Source organism: Phaseolus vulgaris, chromosome 11 (genome assembly GCF_000499845.2).
Source record: "Phaseolus vulgaris cultivar G19833 chromosome 11, P. vulgaris v2.0, whole genome shotgun sequence".
NCBI classification, from domain to species: Eukaryota; Viridiplantae; Streptophyta; class Magnoliopsida; order Fabales; family Fabaceae; genus Phaseolus; species Phaseolus vulgaris.
This window is the reverse complement of record NC_023749.2, coordinates 14,741,403-14,766,392: the sequence shown is the minus strand read 5'-3', so window position 1 is coordinate 14,766,392 and position 24,990 is coordinate 14,741,403. Positions and strand designations below refer to the sequence as shown.

Genomic DNA, 24,990 nt, shown 5'->3' with positions numbered 1-24,990 from the left:
AATACTCAAAACCTAAAAAAATCAAAACAGTATACCAAAATACAAAAGAATCCTACATAAAATTGCAACATAGAAGCTCAAGATCAATTTGAACATGTGTAGCACCGATTGGATTGATCCAAACAACACTCAAAATCAAGAACAAGGTTCAATACAGCAAGACAAGCAAGAATAATGGGAGAACAACACAAAACAATATGAAGAACATAATCAAAAAGAGAAACAAGATGAAAACACTTATCTCTTGAAGACCATGACTCTGATACCACTTGATAGGTGCATGCTTTCATCCGATTGACTAACTTTGGTGGAGTTGCAAAAGCGTTCATGGATTGCTCATGGACAAGGCTCTCTCATGCAGATCACGGTTGCCTTGGAGGTGCAGGACAAGTATGGAGGTGAGAGGTTCAGCCACCTCACTTGAAAGATGAAGGTTGAAGACTAAACTTGCCTATCCTAGAAAGGAAGTAGACAGGAGTGACAAATTGACACAAAAATTTGGCAACAATTTCACTCTATGATTAATCTTGGTTTTACATGAGGTAGGCTCCTCCTTTTATAGCAATGGAGGACCGGTCAAAATGAAATTCAAATGCAAGTGAAATAGCTTTGGAATGTCCACCTAATGCATCTTGGCACATGGAGAACATGAAACATATTTAAAATGTGTTGAAAAACTCTTTAGCACATGTTTCATATGGATCATGTGGAGGTAGCCATGCAACACATTTAACACATGGAGCATGTGTTAATTGTGTACTCTTTTACCTTGCTTAAATCGACATAGGTGAATTTAGAGGTTTTAGAAACTATAAATTAACTTAGGTTGATTTTATGTGCCAAAATTAAATTCTAAGAAAATTTACAGTAATTTCCTATTCTAATTTTGACAGAAAATAAATTCTACTCTACACTAAGCTTATGGCATTTTGAACATATAAAGGAACATTTCTCTGCCCTCAGTAGCAGTGTTCCAATCCTCTTGAATTCTTCTAGCCATAGCTCTTGTAGTTGGCCCGGATCTTCTATGTGTTGGGCTTGAGTTGAAGCTTGAACTTGTATTTGGGCTTGGACTTGGGCCTCTTCTAGTAGTTGTTTATGCTTGATGAATTGGAGGTCTTCTTGAATATAGTTGCACATTTCTTCAACCTAGAGTTGTCCTCTTGATTTGGGCCTACAAATATAAACAAAAGCCCAATTAAACCCTTACATGCAATTAAATCAATAAACAACTTCTAGGTCTTGAAGAAAGTAGTTGTTGCAATTTGCTTTATGGACATTGAGTAGCTTTAACTCATTTTGACATCTTTCTTATATCATCTCATGAGCTCAATTGTAGAAAAACACTTAATACAACTTTATGCATATTGTACTTCGTATACAATGCAACTTTAACTCAATTATAAAAAGAATTGGAATATAGACTTGTCTTTGACACGTATCATCTTAACGAACAAATGATGAAGACATTTATTGCATCCGACAAATAAGCTTTGAGAATATTTATTATGTCTATATTAGTGTTTGTTTACATTTATTGTCTAATGATTATTATTATTAAACATTCCTCACATGAGAATGAATTTTAATTCTTTAGATACCATAAAATCATCATGATCACTACAAGGAAGTTTAATAACTTTTGAAGTAACATTGTAAGATTTTTTTTTCTTTGTTTATCTATAATTTTCCATAAATTTTTTTCCATCCATTTGTTTTTATTTCATCTGCATATATTTTATTTTATTTATTTATTTGAATATTATTTTTCAAAATTTCCTCTCACATCGTAAATTTGACTGTCTTTTTTTTTAATTTAAACGGTACTTAGTACTTTTTTCTTAGGATGTGTAGAGGAAAAAAATAAATAGTAATTAAAAACATTCTAATAATCAATAATTAATTTAAAAAATAAAACTCACAAATTTACATATAAATTTCGTAAAAAAATCATAACTCTATAAAGGTTTTAATTGATTTTATAAAGTTATGAGTTTTTTACGAAATTTAAGAGTTTATGAGAAGATGTGAGTTTGATTAAAAAGACCATAGAAGAAAATAAAGAGTGGTTTGAATCAATCTTTGAATCGATTAACCCTTGGGAGAAAGATTTTATGGTGTCGAAAAAAAATTGTTTGGACTTGCATTAGAGGGTTGCCCCTGAATCTGTGGAGTAGACATAGTTTGGAAAGTATCGTGTCTATGGTCGGAACACGTGTAGAAATTGACAAGGATACTTTGGAGATGGAAGAACTAGAATATGCAAGAGTCTTAATTAAATTGACTGTAGCAAGGAAGGTTCGTTGGACAAATTGTATGAAGGTTAATGTGACTATGTGTCAAATAGCTATTGAAGAAGAACCTATCAATAAAGTTAAAAGATGTCATTTTGGTGAATGGGAAAGCAATTCTGATGACGGTGAACTCGGGAGTTTCGTAGGGAGGGAGTGTGGTGCATCAGAAGAGTAAGAGTTTGGAAGTAATTTAAATTTTCATGGAGGTGTTGGGGAGGACACGACGGTGGAGGAGGCAGAAGGGCTTCTCCGCAGGGAGGCACGGAAGCCATATGCGATTATAGAAGACAAGAGTGATGACGTGGAAGGTCAGCAAATTAGTGGGATACAAAACGCTAGGCGTCTTAATGAGGCAATTGATGATTTAGTTGGCCAAGAAGGGTGCATTAATGAGACAATTGACGAATTAGAGGGGCTGACTAAAGAATATAAGGTTGCACTTAATGAGGTAGGTGTCAGAGGCAAACCCTAACAGAGATAAAAAGCTTATTTGTTGATATTGGGCCTCTTGAGTGTGATTGGGTCCAATTCTCAGTGAAATTGAATTCTCTGGAGTTGGAAGTAGGGCTAACGTGGCCCTAGGTCATACACTGCTGTTAGCGTTCGCCGGTGACGAGGGGGCTTTTGCGGCGGCGACGTTTGTGCGGAGAGGCATGTTTGCACGAATGGAGGTCACCTCTGCGGTGATGGTGACTGCGTTGAGAGGCACAATTGCACGAACAGAGGTCACCTCCGCCGCCCACGACGCTGCGTCGTCGTTCTCCGCATGCGAGCCTAGTCGCGATGCTGAAATGGACGGTATCTCTGTCGTATGTGCTGCTGCGTCACCACCTTCCGCCTATGGCACCAGGTGTGATGCTCGAACGATTGTCGCACGCGAAGCTGCGTTGATGACTTCTCCGTCCTACCTAGTCGCACCTGCTTCGCTTGTCGGAGATGGCGACTTGGTGGTGGCGGAAACCTCCTCGGAATCTGGAAGCAACCCTACGTATTCTTTGGTGGTCCGTTGGCTGTTGTGCATTGTTGCAACAATTTCTTGGGGCCTATCTGTGAGCCCTGTGGGGAACATGCATATTCACCGTTAAGTTGCAGCGATACCCGGTGTTGGACAGACGTTGATGGAAGTTGGGGAGTGTAGCAATAGCAAGTCACAAGAGGTGGGGTTTACACGTATTGACAAACTCAAAGAACTATCTCACAAAATGAATGTAAGGTTAGTATTCTAGTTCTACTACTTTTACTAATAACGGTACTAAAAACTGTTTGGTCTGGTTAAATAATGAGAATTTGGAAGTAGACAGGATATGGAATTCAGGAAAGGAAGTAGGATAGTCTCGTTTTGGAAACGAGGATGATATATTAAACAGGTTAAAAAGTCTGGAAGAAAGGGACTATGGGAAGGAAGGATTAGGTAGGGGTGGGAAAAATGTTGTTAATGATGAAACTGATTAGTATGAATATTAGGGGTTTGGGAGGAAGGATAAAAAGGAAGTATATTAGTGATCTCATTAAAAAAACAACAAATTGGATTTATCTGTCTGCAAGAAACAAAATGTGAACATATTAGTAAGGAAAGGTGTTATCAAATTTGGGGGTCAAATGAAATCGAATGGATTGAGATTGGAGCAGTTAATAATGGTGGAGGGATAATCACGATGTGGAAGAAAGATTGCTTTGAAAAGAAAAGGTAGAGAAATGAGAACAACTTTTCAATTATTGAAGGAGTATGGAAGGTAGGAATGCCAATAGAAATAACAATAGCTAATGTTTACTGTGGCGGTACTTTAAGAGAAAAGAGAATTATTTGGGATGAGATAAGTGAGATAAGGAAAAGTCACCCAATAAAACTGTGGTGTGTAGCTGGAGATTTTAATTCTATTAGAAGTGTTGGGGAGAGAAAAGGTCAAAATTATAATGTCAATTATAGTAGTGAAATACGAAGTTTTAATAAGTTTATTGAAGATTCTAGTCTGGTTGATATTCCATTGGTGGCTAGAAAGTTTACTTGGTATAAACCTAATGGGATAGTGAAGAGCATAATAAATAGAATTTTAGTCTCCCTTGAATGGTTAGAGAAGTGGCCGGGAAGCAAACTTTATGTAGAAGGGAAATCGATTTCGGACCACTGTGCTTTAATTTTAAAGGAGATAAACATCGACTGGGGTCCAAAACCGTTTAGATGTATCGATGTATGGCAAAAAGATGCCCGGTTTAAGGAGCTCGTAAAGAATAAGTGGGAAAGCTATGATATTAGGGGAAACGGTTTGTACGTTTTAAAGGAGAAATTGAAAAGGTTAAAGTTCGACATAAGGAATTGGAACAAATATGTCTTTGGAGATGTTAATAAACAAAGAGTGGAATTGGAAAAAGAGAGTCCAAGATCTAGATGGAAAAGATGATGAGGCGGTGTTGAGTGTGGAAGACAAAGAGGAAAGGAGACAATTGTTAGCTGATTTGGGGCAAGTCAGAGATAAACAAGAGGCGATCTTACTGCAAAAATCAAGGTTGAGTTGGAAAAGTCAGGGTGATTTGAATACAAAGTTTTACCATTCAAGTATTAAGTGGAGGAGGATGCAAAATGGGATTAATGGTCTCAAGGTCGAAGATCAGTGGTGTGAAGATCCAACTAAAGTAAAAGCTAGAGTGAGGGAATTTTTTGAGGGCAGATTCAGTGGGGGGAAGTCAACTTGTTAGATTGGATAATGTTCGATGTAAGGGCATATCTAGGGAGGATAATGAAATGTTGCTTGGAATTATATCTGAAGATGAAGTTAAGGGGGCAGTTTGGAATTGTGACAGCTCCAATAGTCCTGGACCAGACGGATTTAATTTTGGCTTTATAAAATTTTGTTGGGACATTTTAAAAGGAGATGTTGTGAGTGTGGTACAAAGGTTTGCAGAGGGTGGAAGTTGGCCGAAAGGTACTAATGCTTCCTTTATTACCCTTGTCCCAAAGGTTGCAAATCCACAACAACTAAATGATTTAAGACCGATTTCTTTGGTTGGTTGTGTGTATAAAATTATTTCTAAAATCCTCAATTCAAGGTTGAAAAGGGTGCTAAACAAAGTTATTGACCCCAGGCAGTCTGCTTTCTTGGAAGGAAGGGGTTTGTTGGATAGCGTGTTAGTGGCTAATGAGACCATTGAGAAGGTAAAAAGGAAAAAGAAAGAATGTGTGGTGTTTAAGGTGGATTATGAAAAGGTATATGATTCAGTAAGCTGGGAGTTTATTTACTACTTGCTAGGAAGATTAGGTTTTTGTGGAAAGTGGATTGAATGGATAAAAAACTGCTTAGAATCATCTTCAATATCTGTGTTGGTAAATGGAAGTTCAACAACCGAGTTTAAACCTTTGAAGGGCCTAAGACAATGGGATCCTTTAGCACATTTCCTTTTCCTAATTGCAGCTGAAGGACTTGTAGGGGTAGTTAGACAGGCGGAAGAAAAGATGTTAGTAGAAAGTATAGAGGTCGGAGAAAAGCGAGTAAAGGTGAGTATGGTGCAATATGCAAACGACACTCTATTTTTCTATAAAGCCTTAATCCAAAGTGTTTTTACTTTAAAGGCTATTATGAAGTGCTTTGAACTTGCCCTTGGTCTTAAGGTTAATTATTCCAAGAGTAAGGTTGGTGGAGTGGGTGTGAATATGAATCAGACGATGATTTTCGCCTCTATTCTTAATTGTGACATTATGAAGGCACCTTTTAGTTACTTGGGGGTGATGGTAGGCGGGAATCATAAGATATGTGTCTTTTGGGAAGGTATGCTCATTAAGTTACGGAGTAGGTTGAGCGCGTGGAAAGGGAAATCCCTCTCTTTGGCAGGCAGATTATGTCTTATCAAATCGGTGCTTACGTCCTTACCGCTCTTCTATGTTTCCATATTTTGTATGCCGACAACTATGGTGAGGGAAATGAAAGGATACAAAAAAACTTTTTGTGGGATTGGGGGTCAGAGAACATGAAAATTTCTTGGGTGGCGTGGGATAAGATTTGTCATTTGAAAGATAAAGGCGGATTAGGGGTCATTGACATAGGAAAGTTTAACTTGGCTCTTCTAGGGAAATGGATTTGGAGACTTAAGTCTGAAAAGAGAAGTTTATGGAAGGATATTCTAGATTCTAAGTATGGTGGGTGGAGGGGATTAAGATCTCAAGGTCAGATTTGTAAGGAGTCGTTGTGGTGGAGGGACCTTAGGAAGGTGTGGAATTTAGAGGAGTGGGGTAATGATTTTGAAGACAGAGGTCGGTGGGAAGTAGGGGACAGGAAAGAAATCAGGTTATGGGAGGATAAATTGTTGGACAACGATCCTTTACTGCATAAATTCCCTAGGCTTTTTTCGATTTCCTTAGATACTAATCGTACTCTCTCACAAGTTGGGGTTTGGAATAATAATAATTGGTCATGGAAGCTGAGGTGGAGAAGGAATCTTTTTGTGTGGGAATCCAGTTTGGCTGATCTTTTGATGCAGATGTTGGATAACAAAAGGTTAACAAGAGAGGGTGGATTTAAGCCCGATAAATGGCTCTGGAGGGATGTGGATTCTACGGACTTCTCTGTGAAGGAAGCCTATAATATTCTCATGGGGGAGGAGTCTGTAGTGGTTGAGGAACTATTCGTGAAATTCTGGACTCTAAAGACTTTACCTTCGGCACAATTTACGGCTTGAAGGGTGCTATGTAATGTCATTCCCACTAAGGACAATCTTTCGAGACGTGGTATACCTTTGATGAGTGATCGGTGCCCCCTATGTGGTGTGGAAGAAGAGTCGGTAAGACATTTATTTTTTGAATGTAGGATCTCTTGGAGAATTTGGTGTATGTGTCTCGAGTGGTTGGGGTATTCTTCGGTTCTACATCGTGATGCACAAATGCATTTTAGGATGTTTAAACCTATAGGCTTGAAACATGCTATTATCAGGTGCTGAGGGGGCCTTTGGGTAGGTATTGTAAGTGAAATTTGGAATCACATGAATATGGTTTTGTTTGAGAATGGGCGGGTAGATCTAGTGGAGGTTTTTACTATGGTACAAAGGAAGACTTGGTCTTGGGTCACAATAAAAAAAAAATTGGCTGCTTTCTCCTACTTAGACTGGTGTTTGGAACCTCATTGTTGTATGAGGTATTTGAAAGACTGATTTTTTGGGTTATTTAACTAACGCTTTTGCCCAGACTTGGTAGTAGTGGTGTGTTTTGTGCAGGTTTCATCGGATCCTCCTACCTGGCAAGGTTGGATTGAGGTGTGTGCCCTTGGGTTGCGCTTGGAAGGTGTTTGTGTTGTGTGCAGGTCTATCTGGCTTATGATTTCTTCTTGCATGTTTGGAAGGTATAGTGTGTTGGTGCAGGTTTTTTTTTTTTGGTCTTTTCTAATTGGCAGGGTCGGGTTATTGATTTTAGTCCTGGACTGCGGTAAAGGAAGTGTTTTTGATGTATTTTTATCGGTCTGGTGTTGGAATCTTATGTTGTTTGAGTCTTGGGAGATTGATATGTGGTGCTTTTGGTTACTGATCTGTCCAACTTGGGAAGTTGTTGTGTGCTTTTTACAGGATATCTCTGGTTTATGTATGGGTTTGTTGGTGTTGGCACTTGGGTATTTGGCGTACTTCAGCCTGCTGCAAAGATTTTGTTTAGTTGTTGGATGTTGTGTCCTATACTAAGGGTGTGATCTCTTTGGTGGACTATTTTTGGTTTACATTTCCTTCTTGTAGGATCGGTTTGTCGAGTTTGGAACTTGGTTATGGCACCTCTGCCTGCTGGCAAATATCCTGTTTAGTTGTTGGATGCATGTCCTATATTGAGAGTGTGATCTCTTGGTGGGTTGATATAATTATATTTGTTGGGTTCCTATATCTTGAACTGGTTTATTATTTTTGGTTTGTAGTGTAATGTTTGTTGGATCCTTATTTGGTAGGATGTTAGGAAACTTGTTTTGGGTGTTTTGTATAAGGGTTAGGACACTCCTAAAGTGTCTCATTTTATTTTATTTATTCTTTGCTGATAAAAAAATAAAAATAAAAACCTTTTTTTATAATAATTTTTTTTTCAAACAAAATTTTACTCAAAAGATCATCATTGTTTAAGTATTTCAATTCTATATAAAATACAAAAATATCATTATATATGTTATATTTCTTAAATTTTGGTCTAGAATATATATGTATCCAATTATAATATTTCATATGTTAGAAAAATGTCATTGACACCATAGCATATAGGAATTGAGATTTTTTTTTTACTTTTATCAATCATAAAGATAGAAATTAAAAAAAATGTTGAAAAAAAAAGTGTTGAGAGCACTAAAACATAAAAACCATTAATAATAATGTGAATCAATTGAAATATGATTGTTTCCATTTGTTTTGCGTAGAAATGGTAGAGAGTCATTGGAGGAATTGTCTCTTTCCATATCAATAAGAGTATGTGATTTTAGAAAAAATTTCCATTTTTTTCTCTCAATATTGTTGTTTTATAGATGTTCTAGACTTTCAATAAAATGTGGCACATAATAATAAAAATGAATGGTTATATTATGAAGGTTAGTTGCGGGTTTTTTCTAGGATCCTGAAAGTAAGTCATTACGTTACAAATATAGTCGAGATTGAGAGATGTTTCCTAAAGGTCGATTCTTACCTAACGACCTAGTCATCCAAGAGTCAATCATGTGATTGTCTAGAGGTTGATTCAACTGTTTAACAAATAAATTACTCATGAAATGATTATTTACGACTCAAATCAAGTCTAATAATTGATGGTTAGAATCACAAACAGTACAATTTGTGAATCTTGGTATTAATGAGTTGTTATTCTTTGAATATACCTAAGATTGAGTGAGGTCTCCCAAGATCGATTCACACCAATCACTGGGTCTTCCAGGGGTTGATCAATCACTGAGTCTCTCAATGGTCGATCAATCCCCTAATCTCCCAATGAATGATCAATTACCAAGTCTCCCAGAGGCCGATTTACTTAATTCACCCATCGTTCATTTAGAATGGAAACATAATGACTGTGAAGCAATGCTAAACTTGGTATGTAAGTCATCTAAAGGACGATCATACAAAAGAAAGTTTTGAGGTGGAAATAAGATTAAAGGAAAATTGGGGAACATATAAGACATCAGTGAGATACAATTTATGATTAAAAACAATTGTTTCAAAATAGTTAGCAAACACATGATGACCATTTGGTAAAGTTATAAGAATAGGTTTAATGTTTTTATATGAAGCAAATTCAGATAAGTTGCTCTTGAGTCTAATATCCAGTAATTTCTAGCATCCTTTAAATTGTTTAAATGAAAGATATTACCAGTTGGAGACTATTCTGACACTTTGTGATAAGAATTAGCAGTGAAAGATCCCATCTGGTTCACTTGAACTTGATTGGTAGAATTGTTGTTGGTACTTTGCCTAAACAAATCAGATAAGACTTGATATTGTTGTGCTGAAAGATGAATATCTCCATTTTCCTGTCTCTTTTGACATTTCTTATAAAAAAAACATCATAAAAAATAACAACATTATTAACCTGATTGAAATTACCATTATAAAACTTGTAACCTGATGGGTACTAATGTTTCTTGTAACAAGTATGTATGGTGTGACCATTTCTACCACAATAAGTGCATAATTTTCTATTACTGTTGGTTTTATAAGTCTTATTTTTGGACTAGGAAACCCAATTTTTCTAAAACAAACATTCTCAGTATGCCCATTTTCCCACAAAAGGTACAAATCGACGAAGCATAATTGTGATTAGAATTGACACTATTAACATTTTGTGACTAAAAAATTATTAGCCAATTGGCGTTCTTGTTGTGCCACAATAGAGAAGATTTTAGTTATAGGTGATATGGGTTCCATAAGAAGCACATGTGACCTTATGTTGTTTATATTGATCATTTAATCCACAAAGGAACTGCATAGCCTGATCTTCACACTTTCTTTGATTGATAGATGCAATAGAACAAGAGCATTTTGTTTTGCAAATGCATACATGGTTAGGAAATAAAGTTTTCTAACTCGTCATAAATTATTCTAAGCTCGGTAAAATATTCAGTGACAGATAAATCTCCTTGATTCAAAGAAGCAACTTCCATTTGCAAATAAAAAATTCTAGACAAATCTCCCTGAGAATACCCTATTTTTAAACCATTCCAAATATCTCTGGCCATATCCATCCATATAATGCTCTTCCTAATAGGAATGGAAACATAATGAAATGAACTAACCATGAGACAACCATTTTGGCTGGACAAGGATGTGAACCCAGAATGAACTCCATTTACTTTTCGCATTCTGTAACATCCCTATTTACCACCTATGAATACTATATAATACACATCTAATATCTAATTAAGTATTTACAAATATATACATCCCATTTATACAACATTTCAAAATATATTTCTTTTATTAAGGATTTAAATATTTACAATGACTTAAAACAATTATTAAAAAAACAATTTTCTCTAACAACACAGAGTGGAACTCTATCACCTGTAAAATCATCTGCTCCCATGTAGATGCACGATTATTATAGATAAATAAAACATAAACAATGCAAACAAAAGGGTAAGCTAGTTATTTTTACAACTTCTAATATAAATAGAACTTCAATTAACACTCATAAGTTCATCAATGCTCATAGATATATGTTATCGTCGGTTATCTCAGTCGTCGTTGACTTCAAAGGCAGACGGTGACTTCTCCTATCTCCTAGTGGTTTCGCTCTCTCTTTGGGTAGCTGAGAGTGGCTCCATTGAAACAGATGGGCCCTACCTGTTGATTGCAGTCCGACGATCAAGTCAGTACTGGGCTAGAAACTATAAGTATGTAAAGCAGTTTCAGTCTTAGAAACGGCGTACCTTTCTAGGGTTTTTACCACCCTTTATATAGGTTGTGATTAGGTCAACTTCTCTGTCCCACAAGGATCTTTCCTTAAGTGGAATTAGGGTTACTGGTGAGACATCTTGTGACGCGTTGCACAAGCTTAGCGTAGCCGCGGCACAAGACTTGTCTCTTCTGGAGTGCAATATCTCTAACAGTATGACCGCCAAGGTACCAACTCATGTACCAGCGCTGCGACGTCATCTGCTTTGTGGGTGCCCTAATTATTCACGTGTCATGCACGCAATCTTTCCCTGGAAACCCTAACCCCTACGGGCCGTAGCGCCTCCAGGAAACACTTGTTTGTTCTGTACCCGAATGTACTATACACACCCCATGCATGATCCTCTCGTGATTTAGGTCTTTCTCATATCTAGGTGTTAACTCATGTTAACTTATACTATTTGTGGGGCCTAGCTTACGTGGCCCATTATTACTGTAGGATCACCAAGGTCCGATGTCGACCTCTTATTCCGCCGAGGTCCGAGGTTTGGCCAGTACAATATACACAAAGAAATCAAGTGTCTATAAAATTTCATAATCATTATCTCTCATTCCAGATTTCTACTGACCCACATACTCAGACACTTGACTCTACTACTGGAAGACTCGTGCATGCTTAGAGGCAGAGATTTTCACATGTCATACTACCTCACTGTGAATCTACACAACTATGTGCATAAAAATCTCAATATCTCAAATCACCTCATATGACAAGGTTAATACATATGAATTTGGAATACAATGTTCTTTTTCACACCCTAGACAAAATCATATGAACCTCTTTCCACTCTCACCACCCAAATAACTCTATCTATATGATTCCATTATATTAGTAGAGTCAGGATACCTTATTTTAGACACATCACTAGTCAATGTATCTTTTAACAATCTCAACACGATATTTCCTTTCTTGAAAATACTATGTCTCGATTTCAATTTCATAATTCACATCTCACATTATACAAAGTCACACCATTTAATCAATACCAAAACTTAGAAAGCAAACAAACCAAAAATTACATAAACACATAAAAAGTAAAGAATTTTCAAATATATTATTATTAAAATTCTCATAAATGATAGTTAAAAACAATAAAGAAATATAAAACAAAAACACATAAGGAAATCTTAAAATTTAAGTTTTAATTTAATTAATTAATTAATTAATTTTTTATTTTTTAGATCGAGCAAAAATAATCTCGCTTGAGGAAAAATGAACCTCGCTTGAACAAAATTCCTTCTCACTTAAGCAAAAATTTTCTCGTCTGAACAAGATGAAGAAAAAAGTTTCTCAAAACTGATCTCATTAATATTTTCACAAAAAATTACATTTAAAATTGTATTTTTCATAAACCTACAACATTAAAATTTTCATTTATTTATTCAAAAGGTAGAGGTACTCTCAATGAGCTACTTTGTCAACATATATATTCATTATTTCTAAACCAAATCCAATTATCTAGATTTATAAAACAAATACATACAACTCTTACACTTTATAATACCATTCAACACTTTCAATCTTAAACAAAACATACTTACTAACTCATTCACATCACAATCAACATAAATTATAAACAATTCAATCTCAATGAACATTCTAATTTTCTCAGAAACAAACATCCTTGCAAGAAAATTTGAGACTGGTAATCGCGCCAACCCCACATCCATATCTTCCATCCTAGGGTTCTATTTGAAAATAAAATTAGCTTCCCTTACCTGACTTTGAGCAGTTGCTCGCAAAGAGCTCTAATGCTACACAACCCAAAGGTAGCTTAACCTACACCACTGAGTCTTGATCAATGATCAAAACATATCACTTGGACTCTTAACTAAAATGAACTAATCATGAAGCTTTAAACATCACATGCAAAGTCTATACCAAAGAAAATCTAACAGGTTCAAAACTTACTCAAAGGAAGAATGTGCAAAAAGAAACTTACTTGGTCTAAAACATTGATCGGACAGTCTTGTAGTATTCACTACCAGGAATCCATGACAGACTTCAATCGTCATTCTAATGATAGAGATGTTCAAGAAGTTAGAGAGAAGGCAGGAGAAAGAAAAAGGAAAAGTTTAGAGAGATGGTAGTTCTTTTAAAATGAAACTTGAATATCTGTTTTTCTATTTATATACTTTTTCACTTTAGTAATAAAATATTCATGTATCATTTAAAATATACCTTTTCTACTCTAAATTTATTTTCTAGGTCTTGCACACTCAACATGATAATTATCGATATGCTCCAAGAATGATAGTTTGCATAATCAAACACCAACGAAACCATCAAAGCAGTGGGGTTTTCATTAGGATGTAATAAATATAATTGTTTGTCGATTAGATCGACTAATCCAATTTAGCCGATCGTTCTTCAACTATATCTAAAAAAAGAGAAGAAAGATTTGATTTGGAAACAAGAAACAAAGAACTCAAAAAAGAAAAACACACCATTGTGCACATCAGAACTCTTTAAATGAAGAGATCTGATATCATAATACGAAAGATGTTCAATCCATCCAAGAAGCGTAAGACCACTACAAAACCAAAAATGAATAAAAACACTCGCAGAGAAAAGTAAGAAGCGAAGGAAGAAAATCCTAAAAGAAACTAGAAGAAAAGGGGCAAAGAGATGCACAAAATAAACTTCTAAATATATTATAGATTGTTTCTTCCTGCACCTTCATATGTTGTTCTGCCACCCCCATACAAAACATAAAAATACCTTTTTATCCTTCTTGTGTCACCCCATAGAGTAGCTTCTGAATTATGTAATTCGGACACACATTTGAAAAAGACTTTCGGATTACATAATTTGGAAGCCTTTTTTAGCTTCTAGATTATGTAATCCGAAAACTAATTATGCATCTAAAAAAAGGCTTTCGGATTATGTAATCCGGAAGCTAATTACGAATTTGAAAAAAGACTTTCGGATTATATAATCTGAAATATTACAGAGAGATATTTTTGGAAATACGAAAATTTATGGAGGTGAGAAAAGAATATAGGAAATGCAAGAATAGGAAGAAACAATCTATATTATATATCTTACAGAGAAAAAAATATAAAAATATATCAAGCTGAAAACAAAAAAGGTAATGAGCCTAAAGCAAACTAGCCCAAAAAACTAAAATAAAAAAGGGGCTTCTTCTTCCTGCACCCTCACAATTTTCTAAATCCCAAAACTGATCTTGACCTTTTATTTGAAAAAGGACACCGTAGTTACCGAAAATTGGGATCTAGGAGTGTGCTACGGATTCATCAATCCGAAACTAAATCATTTTTTTTTCTAGATAAGGGGGTGTTATGGAAACAAATTTTGCATAAATTATTGATTTTTGAATTGCTGAATTCGGAAGCCTAATTCTGTTACGGATTGGTGGATCCAGAATGTTTTTTTTTTTAATTATGGATTTCTGAATCCGGAATACATATTTCTGTTACGGATTAGTGGATTCAGAATGTTTTTTTTGAATGATGGATTTTTGAATGTGAAATGCATATTTTGAATTACAAATTGGTGGATCCGAAATTTTACCAAAAGTGTCAATCCAAAATTTTTTCAGATTTCATAATCCAGAATGCAAAAAAAAATAAATACAATTCAAGTGCATTTTAGGGTTTTTAAAAAATAATAAGGACAGTTTAGTCTTTACATATAACATTGTGGGGGTGCAGAAAGAAAAATGTAGGAGTACAGGAAGAAACTGCTTAAAAAAGGGTAAAAAAAATCCAATATGAACAAAAAAACAATTTTATTTTATTACGATCCAAATCCTATCGCATCACTCGACTGTACACTTATTATGGATAATTATCTTTTCAAATATTTTTTAAGTTGCAAAGAAAATAATTTTTTTACTATTTACTATGTACATTTTAAAATATGAAACACATTAAAAAACTGTAGATTAAGGGAATATACAAGTAAATTATCTCAAATAGTCTCTAATTCATAGATCACATATTCAATTACATTATATATTTAGAATTATTGCTGGTAGGATTTTTACTGTGTTCAAATTTCATCTTAGATTATGGTAAATCACATTGCAAATTTAATAAATATAATTTTTGAAAATTTACAAATATTTCATTTATTTTAAGAATGTATTTTGATCTATATTTAATTGAGTTGAGGCAACTTTAAGTAATTTTCACGTTAAAAAAAGTATACTCAATTTTACAGTTAACTTACTTTTACAATAAGAAGATTCAAACAAAAATCACACCATTTCGAAACTAATTTAATAAAAAATAATTTTATTCGTAAACAATTTTATCAACCCTATTCAAACACATACTTACCTGATGATAACAAAATGACTTCTTTTGATTGTAAAATATCATTTATCTTTTACGTGTTAGAATAGAAAAGAAAATTGTGAAAAGAAGAAAACAAAATGAGTGTGTTTGATGAAGAAAATAAAATAAAAGAAAAAAAAGAAAGAAAGAAAGAAATTTAAACCACTCGTTATTTCCCATCTGTTTTTATCTATTTAAATTAACCTACTTCCCTCTTCCATTTTTTTTCTATTATTTTTCTCTTAACATAAAAACCTGTTATTTTCATAGTGTTTCTCATTTCTTTGTGTAATTAAAAAAAGGGTTTATAAAAATATTTGTGTAATTTTTTTGAAAAAAGGTTTATTTGGGAAATTAAATTCTATATATAACATATCGTTTTTCTTCCCATATAAAGGTTGCATACAATACAAAAACCCCTAGCGCCTAGGGTTTAAGCGACGACACTAAACTACCCAAATTCCTCCCTTTGAATTCGAAAATACCCGCTTTTGGTTTCGATTTCGTGCTGAAAGTAGGTTATAATGGCTTCCCAACACGAAGACGGGTTCAATGTCGACCCGATTCTTATTGGGGTAGATACAACAACGGCTTCTCAACACGAGAATCGGTTGGATATTGACCCGAATCCAATTGGGGTGGAGACCCAGGAAGCGGAGACGGAAAAGTTGGCGACTTTGGGTTGTGTTGCTCCTATTGAGGAAGCTGTGGAGAAGATCAATTTGTTGGGTTCTTCTCTTTCTATTGAGGAGAACGGTGATAAGGATGATACAGGAAGTGATAGTGATAGTGAAAGCGGAAGTGAAAATTCTGGGTCTGAAAGTCCTGATTCTGGTAGTGAAAGTAGTAGTAGCAGCAGCAGTAGCAGCAGTAGTAGTAGCAGCAGTAGCAGTAGTGATAGCGAAGAGGAGAGTGATGATGACAAAGAGGTAGAAGTTGAAGAAGGCGAGATAAGTAGCTCCGATGAAGAAAAGATGGCTAGTTGGAGCATGGTTGATGCTGATGGTGATCATGATGAGGAAGATGGTGATGCTGGAGTTGGACCCATCAGGTCAAAGAACGAGCTTCAGGTGTTGTTTTATTTATTTTAGTCATATTGCTAATTTCATTCTTCATTGGAATTAACATTTAAAGAACATGTTGTCTACTGTGAGGGTGTAAAGTGTTTTGTGTTATGCTGTTGTTTATGGTAATTGAGATAGGTGTGATGGGTTTGGATCCTTTCATTTCATTCCTAAGATGTATATTTTAGTTTGGTTTTTCTGCGAGAATATTTTTGTTCCAGTTTTTGTCTCAAAGATAGTTTTGTTTGGGATTTATTTTTTCTATTTTTGCAATGTTTCCTGTTTTCCGGGTGTTTACACAGTAAATATTGAAAATGGGAAATAAGAAAAAGTTGTTTTTCTCTATTTCCTTCTGTATGAACTTCTAAAACTAAGAAACTAAGTGAAAACATTTTTCAAACCAAATACGACAAAGTTTGACCCTTTACATTGGAGTTTTATTAGGAATTTTGAATTAGAATACAAGAAATTTGAAAATCTCGTGATGTTTAAGACAATACACACACAGGTGAAGAAAGTCAATTAGTGGAAGTAGTCTGAGTAACTTGATGATGACTCGGATCATTGCTATATGCAATTTTATTGTGTTTTTGTGTATTCTTTTGAATGGTGTTGTCAACTTATGCAGAATCTGCCCGCTGTTCCTCCTGTCAATGCTGCTTTAGAACCACACCATCAAATGTTGCCAGTGGGAATCATTACTTCTGTAAGTCTACAGTATCCCTGTCTCTAATGAAAATAGGCATTCCATCATTGATTTCAAATTTAGCTTCTTTAGTTGCTTAATTAAGTGTGCGTGTATGTTAAAATGGCAATAGGAATAGAATAGAAAGGGTGTTGAATAGTGTTGGGATCATCATAATGAAGTTTCTCATTTTTCAGACTCTTGGTGCTCAAGTCGTTGTGGAAGGAGTGGAGAAGCATGACCCTCTTAATGAGGGTTCTATTCTTTGGTTGACTGAAAGCCGAAAACCACTAGGTTTAATTGATGAAATCTTTGGACCAGTCAAGAACCCTTATTATGTTGTGAGATACAATTCTGAAAGTGAAGTTCCTACAGGGATCAATGAGGGAACCTTGATCTCGTTTGTTCCAGAATTTGCTGATCATGTGCTTAATAACCAGGATCTTTATAGGAAAGGGTACGATGCATCTGGTGCGAATGATGAAGAGTTATCTGACGAAATGGAGTTTTCAGATGATGAAAAAGAGGCTGAACACAAGAGAATGCATAGAACGACAAAAAGAGGTGTAAATGATCAAAATCATGCCAAGAAAAAAAACAACAGAAAGAAATTTTCACCTAAAGAGCATGTGGCACCAACCATCCCTGACGCACCTGCTGCACCTTTGCTTACTCACGGAAATTGTCCTCCTTTTCCAAGTATTGGACAAACTCTTTTGGGGGGAACTGCCACAGTTCCATCATTTCCCCACTTAAACGCAGCGCCCCCCAACTTTGCTACAAATGGAGTTTGGACAAACGGAGCATTTCCACAGCACCCACAGAATGCCATGTTTCCTAATGGTTTTCCTGCAAATGGCCTATCATGGTTCCCACAAAACACTCAAATTCCTCCCCAGCTGCCAATGCCAGGAATTCCATTTCAACAGCAATTACATGGCAATCAGGGATCTCTTTCCACAACTATGCTACCTGGGATGCAGCCCAATATGTTTGCTCAATCCATATATGCAACAGGGCTTGTTGGTCAAAACCAAATGGCATTTGGGATGGGATCACCCTTCCAACAGATTCAGCCACCTGCACAACAGGGATTTCCATCCAATTCTGGTGCCCCCCCTCAGTTTCATCCACGTCCATCTGGTAATCGTGGTAGAAAAACATTTCATGGTGCAGGAAGGAAAGGGTGGCGACCAGCCAAGTGAAGTTCATTGTGGTCTATTGCACACTGAACTGATTTCTCGAGTTCGGCCATTTTGCAAGGAATGTATTACAAATGTAAATTTCTTGTAAGCCTATTGAATTTTGAAACGAATTAGGCAAGTTTTTGAAGTAGTTAAGTTTCTAATATCAAATTAAAGGCATCATTTGTGGTTGAAAGTTATATGGATTTGAATAGATGGGTGCTGATTGTTTTGTTTGTTTACTTCCAATGCCTGAATCATGCCAATGTATGTTCATGTAACCTCATCCTAGAAAGCCCAATTTATTCCTCCCACTGTTAGAAGCTCCCTTTTTAAGGATCTATCGTAATAATTACAAACAATTCCTGTATGTCTCAAGAGAAATGACTTTTAGCATCCCTAATGTACTTCTTTAAACTCTGTAATTAGAGTCCCTAACGACTTTCTTTTGATTTTATGATTTCTTAAACTAAGTAGAATGTGTATTTAGAAACAATCAAGTTAATATATATTGCTAAGAATCTTTTTATGCAAAAAAATTTAGATAATAAGAAAAATGAGCCAATGATCAGAAGAATAATTGGAAATATTTATATTAAATTTTTTTCTAACAATTTCTGAAACCTACTCTTCTAAGCTCAGGGCAAATTTTTTGTCATTGTAATCTAAAATGTCATCTTCCTCCTTTTACAAACAAACCTTGAAGCTTTTTCAGGCCTAAACCATTTTACATACCTCAGAGGGAGCTGGAATGAGTTTGAGTTATGCACCTACGAAATCAAAAGGCATAAAAGTTTGTTTGTTTGATAATTTGAAGTCTTTAATTTAAAAATTTAAAATGATATTTTTGAAATGAGCTTTTACCTCCTCACATTTTATCTTTTTTTTTTCAAATATAATATATTATCAGTAAAATAAATCTAACTATGTTATCACAATATAATCCATATAGATGATAACATTTTTTATGATAAAAGCTATTTTCATTTTTTAAAATTTAATAATTAAGAACTAATTTTAAACTTGAATACCTATTAATAGACCAAGTAAACCATTTTCAGATGAAATCGAACAGAAATGTTTAATGTTTGCATACCATTCAGAGGCAAAAAGACATAAACGTGGCCTTGGTTGTCTGAGCTAAAAAAAGATGAAAAAGTATATTTTTAAAAAAGAGAACATAATAAGCAACCACTCAGTTTCCTTTGGAATCATTTATACTTGAACAAATAACATGTGGCTCATATATAAAGAAAGCACACTCATCTCCAAAGCCAATATTGAGGACTGAATAACAAAGCATCGACGAGGAGGCAATAATTGTCCAAAACACGGAGCTGGTCGGCTACTGCATTATTATGGCTATGTCACCATCCATTGCATATCAAATCACCACCCTGCCACCCCTTTTTTTAACAATTTTTCCTTCATGATAATAATATATGAACAAACATAAAAGGAGATAGATAGATAGAGAGAGAGAGGGATTAGAAAGAGTGAAAATAAATTGCTGAGATTGAAATTTATGATCCAGTCACAGTGAGAACAAGGAATGGTGAACTCAGTCAGACTGGTAATGAGAAATTAGGAAATTAAATTAAACATATTCTTCTTATAGGGAGGCATAAATAGGTCACATTAACGAGTGAGAAAATAGCTGAATATGAAGCAGTCAAGCTTTGGCATTGTTTGTAAAGTCAGCACAAGTCTGGCAGCTGCAATCTGAAAAGCGGCAGATATCACAGCCAAAGCAGACACAAGAAGTGCAACCTTTGCATGTTGGTGAACGAGTGCATCCCCTGTAAACTCTACGACTTGCCCTTTCCTCTTCATCTTCACATGTAATTCTGAAACATAATTACCATTATTAATTGCTCCAAAAATGTATATAACGAGATACTTTCAGTAATGACAAATGTGCAATAACATAAACAAGCCAATACTGTCTAAATAGACCAATTTGATGTATGCTGGATATAAAATAAAACCATGTATCTACTTGAGTACTTCTACCAAAATGCTTTTAGATAACTCTTTGTAATGGATAAGAATACAAGATACCCATCAGCAGCTTGTCCTTCGCCTCCAAAGTGGGGGTAACAATCTATCCATTGTCATTGGTTGCAAATCTCAAGCAAAGAGTATTTTATTATTAAAATAAAAGGGTGGTGATCAGTCACTGAAAGGAGAAAATGGACATAGTGCACAGATAACTGGAAATAACGGGTAATAGCTGATCAAAGTGATGGTATACATTTAAAGTCAACAATAATGAAGTTCTAGAAGCTATCTAGTTCGAATATAATAATAGCATAAACAGCAGACAGTGGAGCTATAGCAATAACAGTCTAAGCAGTAAGAAGCATTTGCCAGTAGTGGATGGAAGATGAACATGTTGCCAAAACACTTATAAAAAAACTATTTTATAAATTTTGGGCTATCTAGAAAACAATTTTTGTTTTCCTTTTCTGTTTTTACTTTTAATTACAAAAGTGTCACCTCCTTTGTACTTTGTCTTCTGTTTTCAGAAATTCAAATGGGAAATAATGAAACTTTTTTTTTATCACTGTTTCTTGTAGAAACATCTTAAAACAGAAAACAATGTAGAAACAAGGCATTATTTTTGTACTTAAAAATGTAAATAAAAAAATATTATCTCAAACCATAAGCTCCTACGGTTACGAATAGTTTCCATTTTAAATTCAGGAGAAAATAAAATCATGGGAACAGTAAGACCCATACTGTTTTTCAACTACATTCCTGTAACTGAATTATGCCCATATTGTCTCAGGAGATGGTCTTTAAATAATTGCCAATTGTGATTTTTTGCTGAAAAAAGATATTCAATCTACTGCAAACACATCACTTCACAATTTCGAAAATTTGAAATAATCAGTAGTCAGTCTATTTCAATATCTTCTGTCGTACACTGCAATTGCACTCATCATTTCCTTGATAAGACCTTGTAAAATGCTAGCTTCAGCATATTTTTGCCCCTCTTCCATTTTTGAATTCCTGTATAAATCATTAAATCTAGAATGCACAGCTTCTGGCCAAATTGAAATACTGGTACTTATGTACTTGTAACAACAACAGATGACACACTTTAAGTCTGTATAATAATAATTCAACTAACTCATGAACAGATACAACCAAACACATAAAAATCTGAAAAAATTGCTTAAAAAATATCTAATTTTATCACTAAAGATGCTACCAAACATTCCTTACAACCAGGCGTGCTTAAACACTCCCAGCTTGAGACTTCATGATACTATCACAAAGACTGTATGCTATAGCTTGCATAGCACTCTGCAAATTTGCAAGTATTGGCTACTACAGCTTCAAATCTTACTCAAGATTAAGAAAAGACAAAAGCTATTGGTTCAACTTGGAAAGTGGCCATATCACTTCCAACAATATAACATTTTAAATAGACAGTGCTATTGGCATCAATGAAAGCGTTCAAAGCATGGTGAATTTATTAACATCAATCTAATAGATGGACTTTATAACAAAACAAGCCACCGACAATTAAAATATGAGTTGCTCATTTATATTTTAATTCTCAGTAAAAGTGTACCATATATAAGCGAAAAAAACATACTTGTCATATGGAAGATCAGAACATTTCCAATTTGCATCTGCCAAAGCATCATGGTGAATGCGGCATTCCTCTTTAGTTCTCAGACGAAACCTACGCTCTTTATTGCACCTAGAGCAGCGAACAAACTCATCACGGTGACAAGCACGGCCATTTTGGGATCTATGGGAGCCATTTGCAGCTTTTGACACCTGATTATAGTATTTGAGCAGTACTGTTTTACACAGTGGAACCTTCTCACCATTAACAATTACCCAGACATTATTCTTCCATTTCCTAGCAGTCTCTCTTCCAGAGTGTTTCTCAAATGCAGAAGGAGTCAACTTGGCTATCAATAAAGCAACGTTCATGCAAATAAAAAGGGTCATTTGGAAGAAAAACACTATCACAAAAGAAAAAGGTGCAACAATGCATAGCAAACAAAGTCTAGAATCAAATATCAGAAAAAAGGTTTTTCTTTTTCAAGAACTAGGCTATTAGAGCTTACTTTCCCCTCTCAACTTCACCAGAGGGCCCATGAAATCCTTTCTTTTATTTATTTATGAGTGAATTTTCAGGATTCTTATCCACACTTGATCATGTGATCTCTTCCTTAATTGTTGATCTGTATGAGCTTTCAAGTTCAAATCATATTGGCATGGTTTTACATTACTCTATGAAATCATTTTCTTAAGTCGGTATTTCATGTATATTTTGTAGAAACGATTACTTAAAAATATCACATGCTGCGAGGCGAACAAGATTTGCTAAGTAATAGTCATTAATTTTTGTTTTTCTTTAATTCGCATGCATCAAGGTATTAATCCTTCTATACATTCTTGTGGAATCAAAAATAACGCAGACATCTAATAAGTGGAACAAATACAACTAGACAAAGCATATGCATAGTGATTGAAAGAATTAGATTCTATTTTCAGTCTCTGCCGAAGGTACTCGTTCAACTCAGTACCCAACAATTAAAAACTACTCAAGTGGAACGGATGGTTCATGACAAATACAAACAGCAATCAATCACATTCATTCCTAACATAAGAGAATATGCCATCAGGGACAAGAACCAAACTCATGAGCAAAACTCATTACATATTATAAACTAATAATAATACCATAGGATCACACAAACAGTCTACTCTGCCAAACAGACTTCGATCACTTTCAACAAACATGGAGTAACGATATAACATAATGGTTACGCCACGTTATTATATACAAACAACAAAAAGGTCTCCTTCATAAAGAAGAAAGACACGTTTAAACAGAAAAAAGGACAGGTGTTGTTTGAAAATCTTCCACAATTGCACACAACAAAAACAAACACCCTCCAAGCCCGATCGTGTAGTATACCAAACCAATAAGTTCAGTGAGACAAATCAACATACAGTTCAACTGTATGAACGCACCATCACAAACTCAAAACCCGAAGCAGATCAAAACAACCCCATAATGACACCCATCAACGTCAAAAAAACTCATCTCAACACAAACCAAAGACATGCACAACACAAAAACACTCACACAAAACAAAACGAAACAAAACGAAACAAAAACAAAAACCCTCATCTTTGGAGAGAGAAAGAGACCTTCTTGACAACCAGGGGTGCATTCACAAGTGATTTCAAGGTACCCATTAACGAAAACCCTAAGTCTTCCAACAGCGTCACCATATCTATGGCTCGTGCACCCGCACGTGACTTCGACATAGTCCCCGACACGCTTCACCCCACTCACCTCTCTCAGCTCCTCCTCACTGAATATCGTCGACCCACTTTCTCTCTCTAACCCGTTCGCCATTTTCCCTTCAAAAGACTCTGTTTTTTACCAGAAAACGATGTGGGTGTAAAATCGAATACCAAGGGCAACGCGATGCCGAAGACGACCCAACACAACGTTAAGCCTTGAGATCTGACACAGAAACGTTGAAATGTTTGAGAAGAGAGAGAGAGAGAGAGAGAGAGAGAGAGAGAAGAAAAGAGAGAGATACTGAGGGGTTGGTGATGGGGTTGAATGAATAAATGAATGAGCTGGCGTAGCCAAACAAATGTTGTGAGTGAGGTGAAGGGGTTAAAAGGCTTAGGGTGCTACTTGCTATGCATGATATGATATGTCATGAGATGAGGGAGGATATTGATATATAAAGAGAGATATAGAGAGAGAAAACAAAAGTTTATAGGGAAATCATCTCATGAAACCAGACTAGGTTTTTGATATTCGTGTGATAGTCTGTGTTTTTGTTTTTTATTTTATTTTTTACTTTAACTGAAACCATTTTTAGGGGATAGTTTCTAAATATTATGATTTTGCATAAATAATGGAACGAATTTAGAGAGAAAGAGGCCTTTTTTTTGAAAAAAAGGGGAGATAAAAAAAATAAAGTGGTGTTTTGCCGTCATGGAATGAGAATTGGATTCTCTTCTGCATAAGCTGCAATTCATTTTACGACATCATGGATCTGAGTCAATTTTAGTAGGTTGTCAAATGGTAACTACAACAAGCCAAAGGGTTTGGTTCAAAGTTTTTACTTTTAAGGTAATGCAACACAGAAGTACAGAACCAATGTTAAACTGCAGATACTATTACTTGGACTAAGGAGATTTTACGTTCCAAAACATTATATTACATGCCTTATTCAGAATTTAAATCCTCCATGTGTTGTTTTGTCATACTCTATATAATTAATAGCATTACTTAGTGATCATGTATACAACGGCCATGAATAATTGAAGGGACGACCAAAGACGGTGACTACATTAACTCATGCATTCAACACGAAAGCAATATTGTAATTTTTTTCCATTTTGTTTTGATTACTACAATTACATCAGACGTTACTCCAGCCGCAACCACCACGGTGGTGATATATGGTATATACGTTAAGACTTGTAACAACATAAGGTGATGAGAGGAGAATTGATTCTTTATCTGTCTCCATATATGGCAGAAGACTTTCTGAATCCCAACACCACAGTTAATG

General features: G+C 35.1%; 3 protein-coding genes across 3 annotated transcripts; 2 read left to right on the top strand and 1 right to left on the bottom strand.

The window, feature by feature from the left end:
- Nucleotides 1-4,033: 4,033 nt before the first annotated feature.
- LOC137835046 (uncharacterized) lies at nucleotides 4,034-6,962 on the top strand. The gene is made up of 4 exons (XM_068643369.1): nucleotides 4,034-4,556; nucleotides 4,961-5,784; nucleotides 5,860-5,919; nucleotides 6,081-6,962. The coding sequence occupies exons 1-4, from the start codon at nucleotides 4,034-4,036 to the stop codon at nucleotides 6,960-6,962; spliced, it is 2,289 nt and encodes a 762-aa protein (XP_068499470.1).
- An 8,913-nt stretch (nucleotides 6,963-15,875) lies between these two features.
- Nucleotides 15,876-18,657, top strand: LOC137836169 (H/ACA ribonucleoprotein complex non-core subunit NAF1-like). Its single transcript, XM_068645043.1, has 3 exons — nucleotides 15,876-16,552; nucleotides 17,175-17,252; nucleotides 17,429-18,657. The coding sequence occupies exons 1-3, from the start codon at nucleotides 16,007-16,009 to the stop codon at nucleotides 18,434-18,436; spliced, it is 1,632 nt and encodes a 543-aa protein (XP_068501144.1). The 5' UTR covers nucleotides 15,876-16,006; the 3' UTR covers nucleotides 18,437-18,657.
- A 1,245-nt stretch (nucleotides 18,658-19,902) lies between these two features.
- LOC137836276 (protein ULTRAPETALA 1-like) lies at nucleotides 19,903-24,225 on the bottom strand. The gene is made up of 3 exons (XM_068645079.1): nucleotides 23,600-24,225; nucleotides 22,023-22,347; nucleotides 19,903-20,262 (listed from the first exon to the last, which is right to left on the bottom strand). Exons 1-3 carry the CDS (start codon nucleotides 23,808-23,810, stop codon nucleotides 20,088-20,090), a joined length of 711 nt encoding a protein of 236 aa, XP_068501180.1. The 5' UTR covers nucleotides 23,811-24,225; the 3' UTR covers nucleotides 19,903-20,087.
- Between the last annotated feature and the right edge of the window lie 765 nt (nucleotides 24,226-24,990).

Bases quoted from the DNA above. Each gene is read 5' to 3' on its own strand.
- LOC137836276 (XM_068645079.1), bottom strand. From the start codon at position 23,810: ATGGCGAACGGGTTAGAGAGAGAAAGTGGGTCGACGATATTCAGTGAG. The intron at 22,348-23,599 runs GTCTCTTTCTCT...CTTTATTGATAG, and splicing joins CACCCCTGGTTGTCAAGAAG to CCAAGTTGACTCCTTCTGCA. The intron at 20,263-22,022 runs GTATGTTTTTTT...ATTATGTTTCAG, and splicing joins TCTGATCTTCCATATGACAA to AATTACATGTGAAGATGAAG.
- LOC137835046 (XM_068643369.1), top strand. From the start codon at position 4,034: ATGCCAATAGAAATAACAATAGCTAATGTTTACTGTGGCGGTACTTTA. The intron at 5,785-5,859 runs GTGAGTATGGTG...TTTACTTTAAAG, and splicing joins TCGGAGAAAAGCGAGTAAAG to GCTATTATGAAGTGCTTTGA. The intron at 5,920-6,080 runs GTTGGTGGAGTG...GTTACGGAGTAG, and splicing joins TTAATTATTCCAAGAGTAAG to GTTGAGCGCGTGGAAAGGGA.
- LOC137836169 (XM_068645043.1), top strand. From the start codon at position 16,007: ATGGCTTCCCAACACGAAGACGGGTTCAATGTCGACCCGATTCTTATT. The intron at 16,553-17,174 runs GTGTTGTTTTAT...CAACTTATGCAG, and splicing joins GGTCAAAGAACGAGCTTCAG to AATCTGCCCGCTGTTCCTCC. The intron at 17,253-17,428 runs GTAAGTCTACAG...CTCATTTTTCAG, and splicing joins CAGTGGGAATCATTACTTCT to ACTCTTGGTGCTCAAGTCGT.